Below are 18,221 nucleotides of genomic sequence, written 5' to 3'. Positions count from 1 at the left end.
CAGGTGAATAGGGTAAAATTTTAAAATAATAGATATCACCATGAAACTTCCTCAGTTGATTACTTTCACAAGTATATAAAAAAAATGTATTACAAGTTTTAGAAATTTGTATGTTTAATTATGCAAATTAGGCATTATCTCATTAAATATGCACGATTTTGCATATATTTTCGGTAGATAGATCTGAACATATGATAAAGCCAGGTGAAAAATTATTTTTTCATTTTGTTTACACACAAGATGAAAATAAAAACTCAGAGGGATTTCAGGATATATACTTTTATTACCTATAAAATCAAAATATACTGTCCATAGCCATAAAACATAGATTTTCACCATATTTTTTTGATTAAAATGTCACATAAATCAGGCCAGGAATGATTTATTAACAAATCCCTCTGAAAATATCTTCAGAATACTGCTAAGTGTATAACTGGAAAGTTTGGTGTACACAGGTGCTACATAGGCTGAGATGTTTCTACTGGAGAATGACAAAAACTCATTTTGAGAAAACGGCAGTTAAAGATTTAAATAGCTCTAAATGAGAAATCGTCGTAGCTTTAAATCCCCCTTTGGACATTCACGATTGGTTACTGATAGAAAGGAAATGCCCATATTTGGGTTACATAGCGTTGTGCAGGAGACTCAGAGCTTCACGGTGATACCGGTCATGACAGACTTCAGTAAACAGACGGAGCTCGGCGCGTCGTATTGTAATGTAACTTCCTGGTAAATTCGAGAGAAACTTACAGCCGCAAGTAAACAAAATGTAATAAAATAAACATCTTAATGTATATTTTCAACGTTTTCTTTATAGCAGCTTGAAAGAACACATATTGAAGGAGTAAACTAGCCCAAAATCTCAAAATTGACCACTGCATGAAAATCGATGTTTTTGCCTGCCGTGTCTCGCCTTAAGAAATTTAATAAATTTAAATTTATTTAGTGGATGTGAAGAGGAGGAGGAATGTAGGAGTGGTTCAGAGTGGTTCAGAATATTATGAAGGTATTTTTGGTGCAAAACTACTGAACACATGTGAGAGTGGAATTTCAAACTTAACAATTAGTTAATAGTCATGTGCCTCAACAAGTAAAGTCATAACATAATGATACATTTGCAAATCATTAGTTAATGATTAATTACAGCAGACAACTGGAAGTTGAAGTACATTGCTTTGACCAACTGTGGCAATTAACACATTAATTTACACTTTTAGTTAATAAAATACGTTATTAAGGAATTAATACAATATGACACATTTAATTAATAACAATTAATATATTACTTAATCTATTAATCATTTAGAATCTTTATAAGTTTACTGATGCAGTAATCATTAATTAATGGTTTAGTTCTTCATGAGTCATACATTAACTCATGATTATCTGTGCATTAGTTAAGCATGAATTAATGCAGATTAGTGCACCCGTATTGTAAAGTGTTACCCTAACCAACATTACAGCGACTTCAGCAGTTTAATCACGTGCCCCTTTCGTCACAGATAATAGCGAAAGTAAAAGAAAGCTGATGTTTCGCCATTTTAATCAGACAGTCGATTCCTTAGTTCCGATACAAAATGATGTTTTATTAACAAGGTTCGGGAGGAGCACGTTCAGATAATTAACACAAGTGGAAAGCACTCAGCAATCAATGGTGAGAGGTATAAATACTCAGCAGTCTCACCTCATTCCATTGACAGTTTTTTGCAGCATGTAGCCAGACAGTATCGTCCTAACAGGTCCGAATCAAGCAAATTCCCGTCCGATGAATAATCTCTCGTCTTTGAAGAACCTCTGCCGCAATCCTCTGACCAACATCGCGGGCGTCAGGCTTAACAAAAGGGATCATAACCGCGGGTGAAACATCCGCGATCTCCTTCCGCGTATTTCTCTACACCGGTCCATACAACAATTCCCGCCATTAGAGAAATGGTTAGTAAGGCAATGCCGCCCTCTTCACGCGAGGGAAAGGGTCTTCCTCCTTCGCCAGGCCGCCACAGCTGGCCCTAAAGTAAGCCGCGCCGTGCCGCACCGCAGATTGAGTTCCGGCCAGTCCATACCTGTGGCGTAGCCACGAGGGGGCCTGGGTGGGCCTAGGCCCCCTCATTTACATGTCCGGCCCCCTCATATTTCTGATTGCTTAAAATAAAATAATAAAAATAAGAAATTGTTGATGTGTTAGTCTAATTGATAGATTGACCAATCAAAATACTGCGCGGTAAAATGCGGCTGTTTTCAAACTTGATTTGACGTGTTGTGCGTAACCTATGCCGTCATCTTCGCGTGAAGATTATCGAGAGTTCATGCGGTGAATGGCAGCGTTGTGCAAAGTGCAATATTACGCACGAAAAGATGAGCGAGAAGGAGAAAATAAGCCATCTACATCTGAGTTTGCTTCAGCTTACTACAAGACGACAGCGAGTGAAGCGGCTAGGAGACAGAAACGTATATTTCATCACAGGAATAGCGGTGAGACTTCGACTCAGATCGGCACAATGGGCAATGACTTGTTTGCAATTGATGAACCGCCTTCACAACCAGTGATGATGACCACACATTTAAATCCATTATGATTAATTTGAGTAATAATGTGTTTTCTTTACCAAGAGAGTGGAAAGATGAAAACCACTATTTTTTGTTTCAAACTTTCACATAGCATATTTAGGTTATAAAAATAATAAAAAAAAAAACATTTAAATCCATATTTGATTTTCAAATATTCTAAAATATAATAAAGGATTAGTTTCCCCTCAAAATGCAATAAATTCATGACACTTTTTTTTTCCAAAATGCAATTAATCCATTGAATCAATACACAAATTATTTTTCATATTTTAACTGTTGAAATACACAACAAAGTAAGTTGATCCACATATGACAGCCTCGGAACTTGGTCAATACTAATCTTATACAGGCACTGGACTAAAAATAGCCGACATTAAATCACCATCCCTAAGAAATACCTCCTGAACTTTTTTTTACAGCGATCAGCTGTAAAATGGCTTGGTCCTGCTTGGTTTTTCGTTGACTTTGAGTAAAACAATTGAAAGTTTTTCAAAAGATCCCCTGGGGTCAAAATTTCAGCGTGACAGAAGTTTGATGCTGTCGTGTGAGAACCATTTTTTTACAGTCTATGGTGAGAACAAGCAACAGTCGAGATTTTGTCCTCCTCCCGCGTGCCTCATCTTCTTAATCTCCTCAAGTAGCCTAAATTATTAGATTTCGATCATGGCTACGTTTCTCCCCCACCGCAGAAACCACCATAGGGTCACCAGTGCCGTCAAAATTATTATTATTAGGCTATTATTATTATTATTATTATTATTATTTCGTGGATTACAAAGTAGAAGGGAAACTAGGATGCCGGGTTTTTTCAAAGCGCCGCCGTTACGGGTTACAAAGCGTGGAATGGTGCGCTGACTGCCACGGATATCGCATTTTACGAAAAATTAAAAATGACTTTAACACCGACCAGATAGCCTACAATACAGATTTTTGCGGGAACTATATATATATATATATATATATATATATATATATATATATATATATATATATATATATATATATATATATATATATATATATATATATATATATATATATATATATATATATATATATATATATATATATATATATAGCATATATATATAGGCTATATATTTAATTTTGGAACCAAACTCTTTATATATTTGCTGAGTAAGATGACATGATTGACACTTTATAATCGCCCTCGTAGGCTACTTCACGTTAAAGATAATAATCGCCGAGCTATGTCGCTAGCCTAGGCTATATTTATATATAGCCTATATATATATATATATATATAGGCCTATATATTTAAATATATTAGTTGCCCCCTCATTTTAAGATTGGCCCCCCCAAAAATAAAATTCTGGCTACGCCCCTGGTCCATACTCAACGTTTGCCGGGTCAACTCAGTGAGTGCTCAGCTCGGCCCCTTTTTCGTGTCTGGCTTGGTTGAGCTTGACATTGCTTCAGTTGTTTGAGTCACGAGCCAGTCATGCCATCTGTATACAGATTTGATCGGGGGAATGCAGGTTTTAAATTGTTTCCGTACAAATGATTTACTGTCATACAGTAGGTCGCAAGTTACGTGCAGATTGTTCACAGAATCATTAAGAACCTATCGTTAACACTGTCCTGCAATTTATCTGCAAAATCTCGTAAAAAAAAAAAAAAAAAAAAAAAAAAGCTATACAAGCAATGTGTTTCATGCCAAGAGATTAGTAATCCTTAATTGAAACACAGTTAAATAAATACAAGATGCCTACATTTATGCAAGCTTTGTCTTTTACCATTAACCGTCTCTTTTGTACTTAACTAAATAAACTTCAGATAATCAAAATTGTTCTAAACGCAAACTATTATCATTGCTCGGTCATTTAAACTTCAATGTGCATTTCATATCGCCTCCTTTTTCTCGCGTCTTTGATCTAAGCACAAGAAGACGAGCGTCGGTCCGCTAAGCCCCACTCTCCTCCTCCCTTTGTTCAGCCACACACCGCAGGAGCTCAGTTTCTCCAGGTAAGTTTATCCACTGCTGCAGCAGTGATGTCTCCTCTGGTCCTGGAGGAGCTCAATTTCTCTGGTAATTTCTCTAATATTGCAACAGTAATGTCTCCTCCGTTCTCACTAGAGCTCTGTTTCTCTGGCTAATCTTCTCCACTGCCGCAGCAGTGATGTCTCCTATGCTCCCACTGGAGCTCTTTTACTCTGGCTAATGTCTCCACTGTCACAGCAGTGATGTCTCCTATGCTCCCACTGGAGCTCTTTTACTCTGGCTAATGTCTCCACTGCCACAGCAGTGATGTCTCCTATGCTCCCACTGGAGCTCTTTTACTCTGGCTAATGTCTCCACTGTCACAGCAGTGATGTCTCCTATGCTCCCATTGGAGCTCTTTTACTCTGGCTAATGTCTCCACTGCCACAGCAGTGATGTCTCCTATGCTCCCACTGGAGCTCTTTTACTCTGGCTAATGTCTCCACTGTCACAGCAGTGATGTCTCCTATGCTCCCATTGGAGCTCTTTTACTCTGGCTAATGTCTCCACTGTCACAGCAGTGATGTCTCCTATGCTCCCACTGGAGCTCTTTTACTCTGGCTAATGTCTCCACTGTCACAGCAGTGATGTCTCCTATGCTCCCACTGGAGCTCTTTTACTCTGGCTAATGTCTCCACTGCCACAGCAGTGATGTCTCCTATGCTCCCACTGGAGCTCTTTTACTCTGGCTAATGTCTCCACTGTCACAGCAGTGATGTCTCCTATGCTCCCACTGGAGCTCTTTTACTCTGGCTAATGTCTCCACTGTCACAGCAGTGATGTCTCCTATGCTCCCACTGGAGCTCTTTTACTCTGGCTAATGTCTCCACTGTCACAGCAGTGATGTCTCCTATGCTCCCACTGGAGCTCTTTTACTCTGGCTAATGTCTCCACTGTCACAGCAGTGATGTCTCCTATGCTCCCATTGGAGCTCTTTTACTCTGGCTAATGTCTCCACTGTCACAGCAGTGATGTCTCCTATGCTCCCACTGGAGCTCTTTTACTCTGGCTAATGTCTCCACTGTCACAGCAGTGATGTCTCCTATGCTCCCATTGGAGCTCTTTTACTCTGGCTAATGTCTCCACTGCCACAGCAGTGATGTCTCCTATGCTCCCACTGGAGCTCTTTTACTCTGGCTAATGTCTCCACTGTCACAGCAGTGATGTCTCCTATGCTCCCATTGGAGCTCTTTTACTCTGGCTAATGTCTCCACTGCCACAGCAGTGATGTCTCCTATGCTCCCACTGGAGCTCTTTTACTCTGGCTAATGTCTCCACTGCCACAGCAGTGATGTCTCCTATGCTCCCACTGGAGCTCTTTTACTCTGGCTAATGTCTCCACTGTCACAGCAGTGATGTCTCCTATGCTCCCACTGGAGCTCTTTTACTCTGGCTAATGTCTCCACTGTCACAGCAGTGATGTCTCCTATGCTCCCACTGGAGCTCTTTTACTCTGGCTAATGTCTCCACTGTCACAGCAGTGATGTCTCCTATGCTCCCACTGGAGCTCTTTTACTCTGGCTAATGTCTCCACTGCCACAGCAGTGATGTCTCCTATGCTCCCATTGGAGCTCTTTTACTCTGGCTAATGTCTCCACTGCCACAGCAGTGATGTCTCCTATAATACTTGATTAAACAAAGTAAGACTGACCAAACCAAAAAAGGTCGCTTCATCTACATTTTTAACCTCGCTTCGCAAATCCAACCATACCAGTCAATTCTGGCATATCTGCAATGGAGAAGTTCTCAGGCTAAATCTCCTCTGGAACCCCTGTTCTTAGATGAATCCAAAAAACCCGTGACACGTTTTTGGTTCCAGAAACACCTCAAATCCGTTCTCCAACAGGCAGGCGTTCCAGCAAGAATTTTTCAAGTCACTCATTCCGCATCGGGGCAGCAACTTCAGCAGCCCAAAAAGGCCTCTCCCAACAGCAGATTCAAGCCCTTGGGAGATGGTCCTCCGATGCTTTCCAAAGCTACATCAGGACCAACCGGTTCCATATTTAAAAAGCTCACCAAATCCTCATCGAGTAGAGGGAAAAAAAAAAAAACTCTCTTCTTTACTGTCTCCTCTTTCTGTCCAGCGAGCATTGGTCTCACAGCGGACAGAGTGAGAACTTTCCCAGTGGAGCACTTACGTTTTCTCTTTCATCCAATGATGCAGTGTGAGAATCTCCTGGGCAAGCACTCACTTTCCTGTTTCCTTTCCGTCCAGCGAGCATTGGTCTCACAGCGGACGGAGTGAGAACTTTCCCAGTGGAGCACTTACGTTTTCTCTTTCATCCAATGATGCAGTGTGAGAAAATCTCCTGGGCAAGCACTCATTTTCCTGTTTTCCTTTCCGTCCAGCGAGCATTGGTCTCACAGCGGACGGAGTGAGAACTTTCCCAGTGGAGCACTTCCGTTTTCTCTTTCATCCAATGATGCAGTGTGAGAATCTCCTGGGCAAGCACTCACTTTCCTGTTTCCTTTCCGTCCAGCGAGCATTGGTCTCACAGCGGACGGAGTGAGAACTTTCCCAGTGGAGCACTTCCGTTTTCTCTTTCATCCAATGATGCAGTGTGAGAAAATCTCCTGGGCAAGCACTCATTTTCCTGTTTTCCTTTCCGCCCAGCGAGCATTGGTCTCACAGCGGACGGAGTGAGAACTTTCCCAGTGGAGCACTTACGTTTTCTCTTTCATCCAATGATGCAGTGTGAGAAAATCTCCTGGGCAAGCACTCATTTTCCTGTTTCCTTTCCGTCCAGCGAGCATTGGTCTCACAGTGGACGGAGTGAGAACTTTCCCAGTAGAGTACTAATGTTTTCTCTTTTCTTCCAGCGACGCAGTGTGAGAATCTCAGAGGCAAGCACCCACCTTCCTGTTTCTGTAAACTACAACCGCTCCCCATTTACAGACCAACAGGGGACGTCAGCCGGGCAGGGAGCCACCATTACGGGCCTTCCCGGTCAAGCATCCAGGACTTCTTGAGATACCAGCCCGCCAACTCGGCACTCATTTGGGGGATCTTTAGTCCGGCGGCTGTCCTCTGCTTTAGCTTTGGGGGGAGTACTCTGGGTTCGGGCTGAACTCCGAGCTCGGAGCCCTCCCTCCGGACAGCACGCCATATACGCATTAAACTTACCCATTCAATTATATGTAAGTGTGAACTCGTGAAATGATGTTTTATTAACAAGGTTCGGGAGGAGCACGTTCAGATAATTAACACAAGTGGAAAGCACTCAGCAATCAATGGTGAGAGGTATAAATACTCAGCAGTCTCACCTCATTCCATTGACAGTTTTTTGCAGCATCCCTCCACCACCCCTTCTCCACACTTCTAGTACTAAACACTTACATACGGGGGGAGTACTCTGGGTTCGGGCTGAACTCCGAGCTCGGAGCCCTCCCTCCGGACAGCACGCCATATACGCATTAAACTTACCCATTCAATTATATGTAAGTGTGAACTCGTGAAATATTAGTAAATGTTTCACAGAAACTTTTATAAAACCGTAGACAGGAATGTATGTGTAGCTACTTGATGGAAAAGATGGAGGAGTTTGTGAATCGGTTGGATAAATTTGGATCAAGGTGACACTTTTCACGTCTTGAGGCCTTTTACAGGTGACGTCCACATTAATATTTTCTCTGAAAGAATGTGTTTAACATTTTTCATCCTGTAGTAAAGGAACGGGGTTTCTTTTGTGTATCGTGCTGTAAGTCTATATGTGATGATTTTTCAAATTACTTTTTTGAGTGAACGCATCGATGTCATTATCTATTTACCTCCAACTCTCATGATCAAATCAATAATAAAGATGTTTAATTAAGTTTAATTACTTTAGTTTTGTGTTTGTTCATCATTTCCACCCAGAGTCAGTGGAGATCAGACTGTTTCAACTGTTCAGTTTCATCATGGATGACACAAACATCCAGAGTTGAAGATTTTTCTCCAGTATGCAGGTACTTTGAGTTAATACATTAAATAACCCTTTATAGCCCATAATAAAAGAGATGTCTGTTTTAATTTCTTGAAAACAATGTCTAAACCCTCCTCAAGTGCTTTTCATCCAAACAGTATGAAGATCTTGCTTATGATGATTATCATCAAAAACTAATTAAATCTGTTCTGTTATAGTTCAGTTCAGCAGGAGAGATCAGAACCAGCGCCCAGCTGTGTGTCTTTGAGGAGTGACTGGTCTATGGGTCAGCTAATAGATTTTAAGAATGGCGATACACAGACTGAACTCAGGTAGGCTATAACATTTTTTAAAGACATTTAAATATTTTAATGAAAGAGATTTTTAGATTTTAGTCAGTTGCAAATTCTTAAAATATGAACACATACTTACAGGCTGTGTGTGAGTCAGAAGTGCCAGAATGTACATGCAAATATGGAATTGTCCCACTTTTTAGAATCAGCTTTGTGCACAGCCTGCCTTGTACTCTCGCAGGTTCTGGAAACAGTCCTCCGAAAATTGCGCAGCACACAGTCGAATATTTTAGTTGTACTGTTCTGGAACGGTTGTAAATAAAGCTTAAGCACTGTTTTCTAATTGTGTCCTCTTTTGGAAGCAACGCAACGAAAAACACAGCGTCTCCACGACATGGCGGTGCTGGCGGCAACAATAATACAGCGAGAACAAAAGTTACGCCTTCTTTCTTTGCGTATACATTTATTTCTGAAACTCTGCCCCCACTCTCTGATGTAGATTTGTTGGGGCGTGTTTGAACGAAGAGTTTTAGGAAGGCGTGGCTGAGCCTAGGGGTGTGCGATTTCACGATGTTTGATCGTGGACGATTAAAATAGGCTTGTTCGACTTCATGCAGCTCTGCGCAGACCGATCGGCGGCTGACTTGAAGCAGTGCATGCCGGTTAGAAATTTTGTCCGACTTGATCCAGCGCCGACGCCACGTGACTGTGACGTATGGCATCAAAGTACCGCGAGAGCAATTCGAGAGTAGCCGGAGAACTCAGCCAGCGCAGCTTCTCAAGAGCGGCACGAGGGCTGATGACGACACAGCTGTTCCACGATTGGCCGGATTCACCGCATGACAACGATCACATGTGTTGCGTGTTTATTCAAACACCTTTAGTTCCTCTAAAGTGCACAAATCAGTTTTTTATAACAGTAAACACTCTTTTCATGTAGTTGCGATGTAATATTGTGTCATGTTTATCAAAATAAAACTGATTAAAAAACGTAGACTCCACTTCATTGATAGTAGCTTATGTTGAACTTTATTCTTGTTCAAACAGACGCTGTGTGAAGCAGTACATAAAGTATTGAATGAAAATGTCTCTGAAACATTATTTGGCAAATATTGCATTTATTTCACTTCAGCTGTGGTAAAGTATGCAAACACCACGTGAGCGGTCACTACGAAAAAAGTGTCCGACTTCACATCTCCGTTTGCAGCTCCTCCCCGCCTGCACGCTGCTACTCTCGCCGATTGGGTGCATCCAGCCGCAGCCGATGTTGAACACACCTAACGTCTCCACGATCTGCTTTTGAAGAAATATCGTAGTACATACTATATATATATATATATATATATATATATATATATATATATATATATATATATATATATATATATATATATATATATATACTATGGAAGTCACTGGGGTATATCATATATATATATATATATATATATATATATATATATATATATATATATATATATATATATATATATATATATATATATATATATATATATATATATATATATATATATATATATATATATATATATATATATATATATATATATATATATATATATATATATATATATATATATATATATATATATATATATATATATATATATATATATATATATATATATATATATATATATACTATGGAAGTCACTGGGGTATATCAACTGTTTGGTTACCCACATTCATCCAAGTAACTTTTATTTTCAACAGAATAAAGAAACTTCTTTGGGTTTAAAAGAACATGAGAGAGTATATTATGACAATTTATTTTTTTGGGAGAACTATCCCTTTAATGTTAATAAAAAAAAAAAAACACAAAAAGGAAATCACTCACTGTTCTTGACTGAGAACTTTAATAGTATAGCTATGTGTTTTATTTTCATATTTGTTAATTTAATTACTTTCTTCAGTGCTACTATTAAATACACCTACTGTAGCTTAAAAAATAAAAGCACTGTTTATTTCATTTGTATATTAAGTTTTGTATGTGTAATGTATATCTTTGTTCTTAATTTTTAATAACAAAGAAAATAATGACAAAGATTTTATTATCTTCACCACTTTGGCCTAAATGTCTGCCATTTTTTTTTTTTTTACCTAAAGTTTTGTTTTAAAATATGGGCATTAGTTTGGCTGTAATGCTTGGTCACTTGCAAAATAGTAAAACCAACATGAAAAAGAATCGTGATAAAATTGTGAATTGTGATTTTCCTGAAAGAAATTGTGATATGATGTTTTTGACATATTGCCCAGCCCTAGCTGAGCCTTAACTTTTATAAAGAATATCTCGTAAGGTTTTACTCTTTAAGCTTTGTAACTCTGCAGATCTTATACTTGCAGCTAACAGCATAACACACTAAAGAAAAAGGAAAACAAGAATTCGCATCATATGACCCCTTTAAATTTGTTATCAGTTGAAGATCCTCCTTTATGCCTCTTTATGACAGAGTCCACTATCTTTAAAGCAGATTTTAACGAAATGCAATGGTTTTAACTCCTCTAGGACTCTGATTTTATTCTGTTGATTCGTATTAATAGATGTTTTTTTTAATGAAGTGAGGCCAAATTAGTTTTTTAAAACTTTTGTAAATTTAGTTTTAAGTTTATTTCTCTTTTTATATTTTGCTACTTTTATTCTCACCATTAAAATAGCTCTGACGACTGGCATGATGTTAAATTATAAGCAATCAATCAATAATATATTATTTTAATAAAATATTTACAATATATAAAAAGCTTTCTTAAGCTAACACAAAGTTTGTCTCGACAAACTTTTTTTTATAGTTTTTGTTTTTAGTATTATTACAGTTGTGCCCTTGAGCAGTTGATTTATTAATTAGTGCATTTACTTATAAACTACAATTATTCAAGTGATGTAAAAAAAATCCACCAATATCAGAGTGTCTGATTCTTGATTCTCTTCATGATGTTTAAGGTCTATCCCATCACAACGATCAGCAGTAACAAAACCCGTCTGTAAGAAGAATGACCAATCTATGAATAAACTACAGGACTTTAATGAAAGCAGGGATGCTGGTGTCAGGTAAAGTGTGGGATTTTTGTTGATTTGTGATCATAACTCAAAAACGTTAATAATTAACACATTTCATAAACCTTGTGAAATATTCTTGGTCATGATACAGAGAACAAATACTACATTTATTTCTATATTTAACTTATGTAATACCATGTCATTTTAATTTTACAGCCATGAAGTCCTGAACACATTTAGATCAAATCTGATGAAGAAGTTTAAGTGTCTGAATGAGGGAACAGCAAAGCAGGGAAACCCAACACTCCTGAATGAGATCTACACAGAGCTCTACATCACAGAGGGTGACAGTGGAGAGATCTGTAATGAACATGAGGTGAGACAGATTGAGACACAATCCAGGATAGCAGCAACAGAGGACAAACCCATCAAATGCAATGACATCTTTAAACCTTTACCTGGACAAAACAAACCCATCACAACTGTGCTGACAAAGGGAGTCGCTGGCATTGGAAAAACAGTCTCTGTGCAGAAGTTCATCCTAGACTGGGCTGAAGGCAAAGTGAATCAGGACGTCCAGCTCATATTTCCACTACCTTTCAGAGAGATCAACTTGATGAAGGACAAAACGTTCAGTCTTTCAGATCTTCTTCATGTGTTTTTCCCTGAAACAAAAGAAATGGAAATATCCAGTGACGAATATAAAGTGTTGTTCATCTTTGATGGTCTGGATGAGTGTCGTCTTCCCTTACATTTTCAAAGGAATGAGACTCTACGAGATGTAAACAAAAAGAAATCAGTGGACATACTGCTGACGAACCTCATTGTGGGGAATCTGCTTCCCTCTGCTCTGATCTGGATCACCTCTAGACCAGCAGCAGCCGATCTCGTCCCCTCTGAGTGTGTCCATCGAGTGACAGAGGTACGAGGCTTCAATGAGCCACAGAAGGAGGAATACTTCAGGAAGAGAATCAGTGATCAGAGTCTGGCCAATACAATCATCTCACACCTGAAGTCATCAAGGAGCCTCTACATCATGTGCCACATCCCAGTGTTCTGCTGGATCTCAGCCACTGTTCTGGAGAAGATGTTGAGTGAAGCAGAGAGTGGAGAGATTCCCAAGACTCTCACTCAAATGTACACACACTTTCTGATCCTTCAGTCCAACATAAAACATGAGAAGGACTATGAGAAGAAGCTGACAGATGAAGACATGATCCTCAAACTGGGGAAAGTGGCTTTTCAGCAGCTTGTGAAAGGCAATGTGATCTTCTATGAGAAAGACCTGAGAGAGTGTGGCATTGATGTGACAGAAGCATCAGTGTACTCAGGATTGTGCACTCAGATCTTCAGAGAGGAGTCAGGCCTGTATCAGGCAAAAGTCTTCTGCTTTGTTCATCTGAGTGTTCAGGAACATCTAGCAGCTTTATATGTGCACATCTGCTTCATAAACAACAACAGAAATGTATTTGACACATTCTCTAAACCAGGTTTGTTGTCTATGTTTAAGGATTGGTTTCCACTCAGTTCACCAGAATATGTTTCATTTTCTGAGCTCCATGAGAGAGCCGTGAATGAGACTCTACAGAGTAAAAATGGGCATCTGGACCTTTTCCTGCGGTTCCTTCTGGGTTTGTCAGTGGAGTCTCATCAGATTCTCCTTCAGGGACTAATGACACTGAGAAGAAGAAGGTCTGACAGCAATGAGAAAACAGTTGAGTACATCAAGGAGAAGATCAGGACCATTGACTCTCCAGAGAAATCCATCAATCTGTTCCACTGTCTGAATGAACTGGGTGACCAGTCACTAGTGGAGGAAATACAACAGTATCTGAAATCTGGAACAATAAGTGAAGCCAGACTCTCTTCATCTCAGTGGTCAGCTGTAGTTTTTGTGTTGTTGACATCAGAGAAGAGTCTGGAGAAGTTTGATAATACATTTGTTGGAGAAAACAATAAAGCTGAAAAACTGAAGGTTCTCCAGAAGCTGCTGCCCGTGATTAAAGTTCAGTAAGTATCAGTGAAAACTATCGCTTTACTGTTAAAACAAAAGAAAATCAAAAGCTCATAAATCTAAGAAACATGTTTTTATTTTCTGGTTTTTATTTATTTATTTGAATTTAGCTATTTTATTGATGGGAATAATGACGGGGAGATGTGATTGGGAAACAATACAAGCTGACTCAAACTTGTGTTAAAGCACCTGACAGTCAGTGTCTTCAACATGAGGATTCATTTAAAACAAACAAGTTTAATGTTACACATGATTTAGTACTTAAACCATTGATATGGATTTGATCCACGTTAAAATTGATTGTTGCAAATTTGACAATGAAACTTGACTACTTAGATGAGGTTTTCATTAACATTTTAAGTATTACATTTTAAAAAGACAAACAAAGCCCAACTCTTATAACATAGGTAAACAACATCAACTGGATAGAGCCAGAGACTGGACTAAAAATGCAAAGGTCAAAATCTATAAATATGACATCATAATATATATAATAATGCATGTATAATATGACATAATAAAGCACAAAATGTTATTTTAAAAAAAGGCTATCATGGTTGAGATATCAGTTGATGGTTGTAAAATTCTTGTCATGGGAATAATTTGTCTTAATTATACGCTAGACAAAGAGAGTGATTTATCACTGATCCAGTACTATAAAGTCCTGGCAACAACAAACAAAAAATAAAATATTCATATAGCATGTTATTGGTTATTCACCTGCAAGGGAGGCCAAGAATACAGTCTTACATTTAGAGCAAAGTGTGGAGTTAGTTGGTTTAATGTTATGTTGTTTATGTCGTGTCTGTTCAGAATATTGTTCTTTTGCACACTGAGAGTTTGTTATCCTGAGTCCATACCATGTCCCATTTGTCTTTTATTCACACTTAACTCTCTCTCCCATTGTAATCATTGACACCATGACCTCAAGGTTCATGAGTAATTTTGAGACAATGCCATCCATTGGTGACCAAATGCAGTGTTTTCTTTACTCCATCTACAATTGTCTATTTTTTCTCTATTTTCTGTTGCTTTTTGTTTCCAGTTCATATTGTTTACCAAGTATGATTTTCATCTCTCTACAGTTTGAGTGATTGTGGAGTCACAGAGAAAGATTGTGCTGCTCTGACTTCAGCTCTGATATCAAACCCCACACAACTGACAGAACTGGATCTGAATAATAGAAAACTGCGAGATCCGGGTGTGAAGCTTCTCTCTGTTGTACTGAAGGATCCTGACTGTAAACTGGAGAAACTCTGGTAAGATCATCTACAGTATATCATAGTCAGACATGTTATTGTCTTCTGTAAGACTAAATCAGGGTTCCTCAAATCTGGCTCTGGAGGGCCGCTGCCTTACTGAGTTTAGCTCAAACCCTGATAAAACTCTCCTTCCTGTAACTCTGAAGACATGGATTAGCTTGTTCAGGCGTCTTTAATTAGGGTTAGAGAAACTCTGCAGGACAGCGGCACTTCAAAACCGGATTTGAGGAACTCTGGACTAAATGCTTTTATGTAAATTTTAGGACTACACTGCAGAAAATAAATTTCTTTCTCAGTATTTTTGTCTTCTTTTCTTTTTTGTATTCTTAATTGAAGATAAATTTACTTGAGAAGCAAAATTACTTAAAATGCTAAGTCTTGTATACTGATAAATTGCTTATGTATCTTGATTTAAGAATTTTTAGATATTATATATTTAGACTACGTCTGGATCGGATTCAGAACGATGATCAAAACAGATGGAGTAGATCAAGTCCAACAACAAAGCTTCACAGTCCTATACCTCGTCCTGCGTCGACATTTCATTAAGTAACATTAGGCAGTTTTGATTTTACATATGCGTCTGCTTACATACGTGACCCGTTCTGGCAAAATGAGTCGCAATGAGCAAGCTTTCATGACTGAGCTACACCTGTTTGAATTTAATTGTCAAAGTCAATTTTGAGAAAAATCGAGTTAAAAATTTTCTGAAGGTCCCAAAACAAAATCATCTACCAACCATACCTTAAAATCTCTGGTAATAACACCAAATTTGGCACACACCAAGTCAAAACCAAATATTTATAGGAACAATATACTGTATATTAAACTTTTTCCCCCCATGGTACCACAATTGTTTGATTAACATTAATGAAAAAGACAGACTATATATTCAGGCCTACTGCACGGGTCTAATATAATGTTACACATCAGATGTTTTCCCCAACAGTTAACCAAATGTTCACTTAAGACATAGAAGATAATGTTTGCTTGAATACTTGCCGAGACAGATATTTTGAAATACTGTAATTCTGTGTAGGTATAAGAGTATATCGGGATCACGCGCTGTCTGAGGCGTCTTTGAGGCACGCTTCGGATGTGTCAGTCAATGTGTGAGTAAAATAATTGTGTTTAAATCAGTATGAGTTTGAAAATCACATTTCATTGGTTCAGACTCACGCCATAGAGAATTCACAAAGTTGGAATGCTCCGTTTTAAAACAACACCAAACTTGTGCTGAGGGAAAGCACAGTCATCGAGAAGCGAGCAGAGAAAACTGCATTTTTCATGGACAAAGGAAAACATACATTTTAAATGTTTAATTGCTATTTTGACCCTTGGGATCACTAGATGAGGGCTTAATGAACTCATTTTTGTGAAAACCTCAAATTCGATCATTTTGCCTGTAGTTCGTAATTAGCCTGTACGCATTCTGACTCATTTTGCCAGCACGGGTCACATATGATATTGAATGTTTCTGCTTCTTTTCGCGTGTGTTTTTATCAGGAGATTTAGTACTTTTTCAAAAGTGAAAGATCTCAAACTAAACCGCCTTCAGTGATATATTTCACGCTTACAATATTTGAGGAGACTTGCATGTGTGAAAAGTTGTTGTTAAGTGTTAGCATATTATATTTATGTTGAAATTTTATGGATTTAATTTTAAAATCTTCCATAATCTGCCTGTAAATGTTTGTATCTCCAGGATGTGTTGCCCCTTTGGGAGTATAAATTAATTGGAAAAAATAATGTTTGTTTGGCAATGCGTGTTACAACTTTTTAATAACAATTTTAAAACATTTATTCTCTCATAACTTAAACTAAACATTCTTTGTAGAATGTGGTTGAACAATAAGTAAATGCCTGTTTATGAATATATTAGCCTACTGTATCATATTTAATATGCAAATTTCTAGGGCCTATAAATTATCAATATGACCTAAACTTTGCTGAGAAACATCTTGTACACAATCTTCTTCATGCCTTCTGTCCTCTGATTGATAGTTTATACTTTAAAAATAAATAAATTTCAAGTAAAGTTCTTTAGCTCAGAAATTTATTTTTATAAAGTAAATGTAAGAAACATTTATTAGACTGAAGCAACTGGGGTTTATTGATTATTATACACCATTTTTTTAAATGTTAAAAATTGCATACAGTATATGATCCATAAAAGCCGTTTGTGTGTGTGTAATATGATACTCAACAAAAAAACAGATGCAAATTTGTATATGCATGCATGTGTTTTTTTGTTGAGTATCATATTTATACATCGCTTTTATGGCTCATACTGTCAGAAACACAGGGTTAGGACTAGTGTGAAAACTTGAACACAGTCAAAAGGTGAACCCAAATGCAGAAAACCAGATGACAGTTCTGAAATATCTTAAAATCTTTTATTTGATGAAAAGGAACGTCCAAACTTTCCTAGGATAAATCCAAAAAGTAAACTCCAAAAAACTTACACAAATAGTTTGACAACAGTTCCAAAAAGTAAATCCAAAAAGTCCACAAAGTAAATCCAGAAGAAAATTTCAAAGAGCAAAAGTCAATTAAACAAAACAAAGGAACCATACCAGGTACACAAATTAGATTTAGATAACTCCAAAAGAGGCACAGCAAGAGAACGACCTAGACTTGGTCATGGCACTGGAAACACTGAGCGAAGTACTCAGGAGAAGGGTGACTTAAATACACAAACAGGGAACAAGGCACAGGAGACATAATGACAGAGACACAATCAACAAGAGACACAATGGGGAACTCTAGTGGCCAAACGTCTAAAACCCTGGCACATATATGCAATTCAATGCAAATCAATAATAATTAGGAGATGGAAAATGTTCCCCAAAAGCCTGTTGTGTCATAATTGACATTTATATTAACATGAAAAAATGTCAAAATAATTACATTTTTTACATTAACAAATGGTGGATGAATAATCAATAAACCCAGTTGCTTCAGTCCAGTAAATGTTTCTTACATTAATTTATAATAATCACAAATCATTAATAAATCATTTCTCAGCAAAAAATACTTTATTTGATAAAAGAAGTATAAACTATCAATCAGAGGACAGAAGGCCTGAAGTAGATTGTGTGCAAGAGCAAAACAGAGAGGCAGAAGGCATTAGGAAGACAGAAACACTCACTGCATATCCAGTAAAA

At 37.9% G+C, this 18,221-nt stretch overlaps 1 protein-coding gene across 1 annotated transcript in view; it reads left to right on the top strand.

Moving 5' to 3' along the window:
- Positions 1-8,099: 8,099 nt before the first annotated feature.
- Positions 8,100-18,221, top strand: part of LOC308682811 (NACHT, LRR and PYD domains-containing protein 3-like) — a gene marked incomplete at both ends in the record, with an annotated part of 32,615 nt that continues 22,493 nt past the window's right edge. Inside the window, 4 exons of the mRNA XM_081352756.1 lie at positions 8,100-8,140; positions 8,688-8,801; positions 11,722-11,829; positions 11,995-13,788. Coding sequence (XP_081208882.1) covers positions 8,100-8,140; positions 8,688-8,801; positions 11,722-11,829; positions 11,995-13,788 — 2,057 coding nt within the window. The remainder of the gene's footprint in view (positions 8,141-8,687; positions 8,802-11,721; positions 11,830-11,994; positions 13,789-18,221) is intronic.

Source organism: Scardinius erythrophthalmus, assembly GCF_964197995.2.
Source record: "Scardinius erythrophthalmus genome assembly, chromosome: 22".
Taxonomy (NCBI): domain Eukaryota; kingdom Metazoa; phylum Chordata; class Actinopteri; order Cypriniformes; family Leuciscidae; genus Scardinius; species Scardinius erythrophthalmus.
The sequence above is the reverse complement of the archived record's forward strand: the minus strand, read 5'-3'. Positions and strand labels throughout refer to the sequence as shown.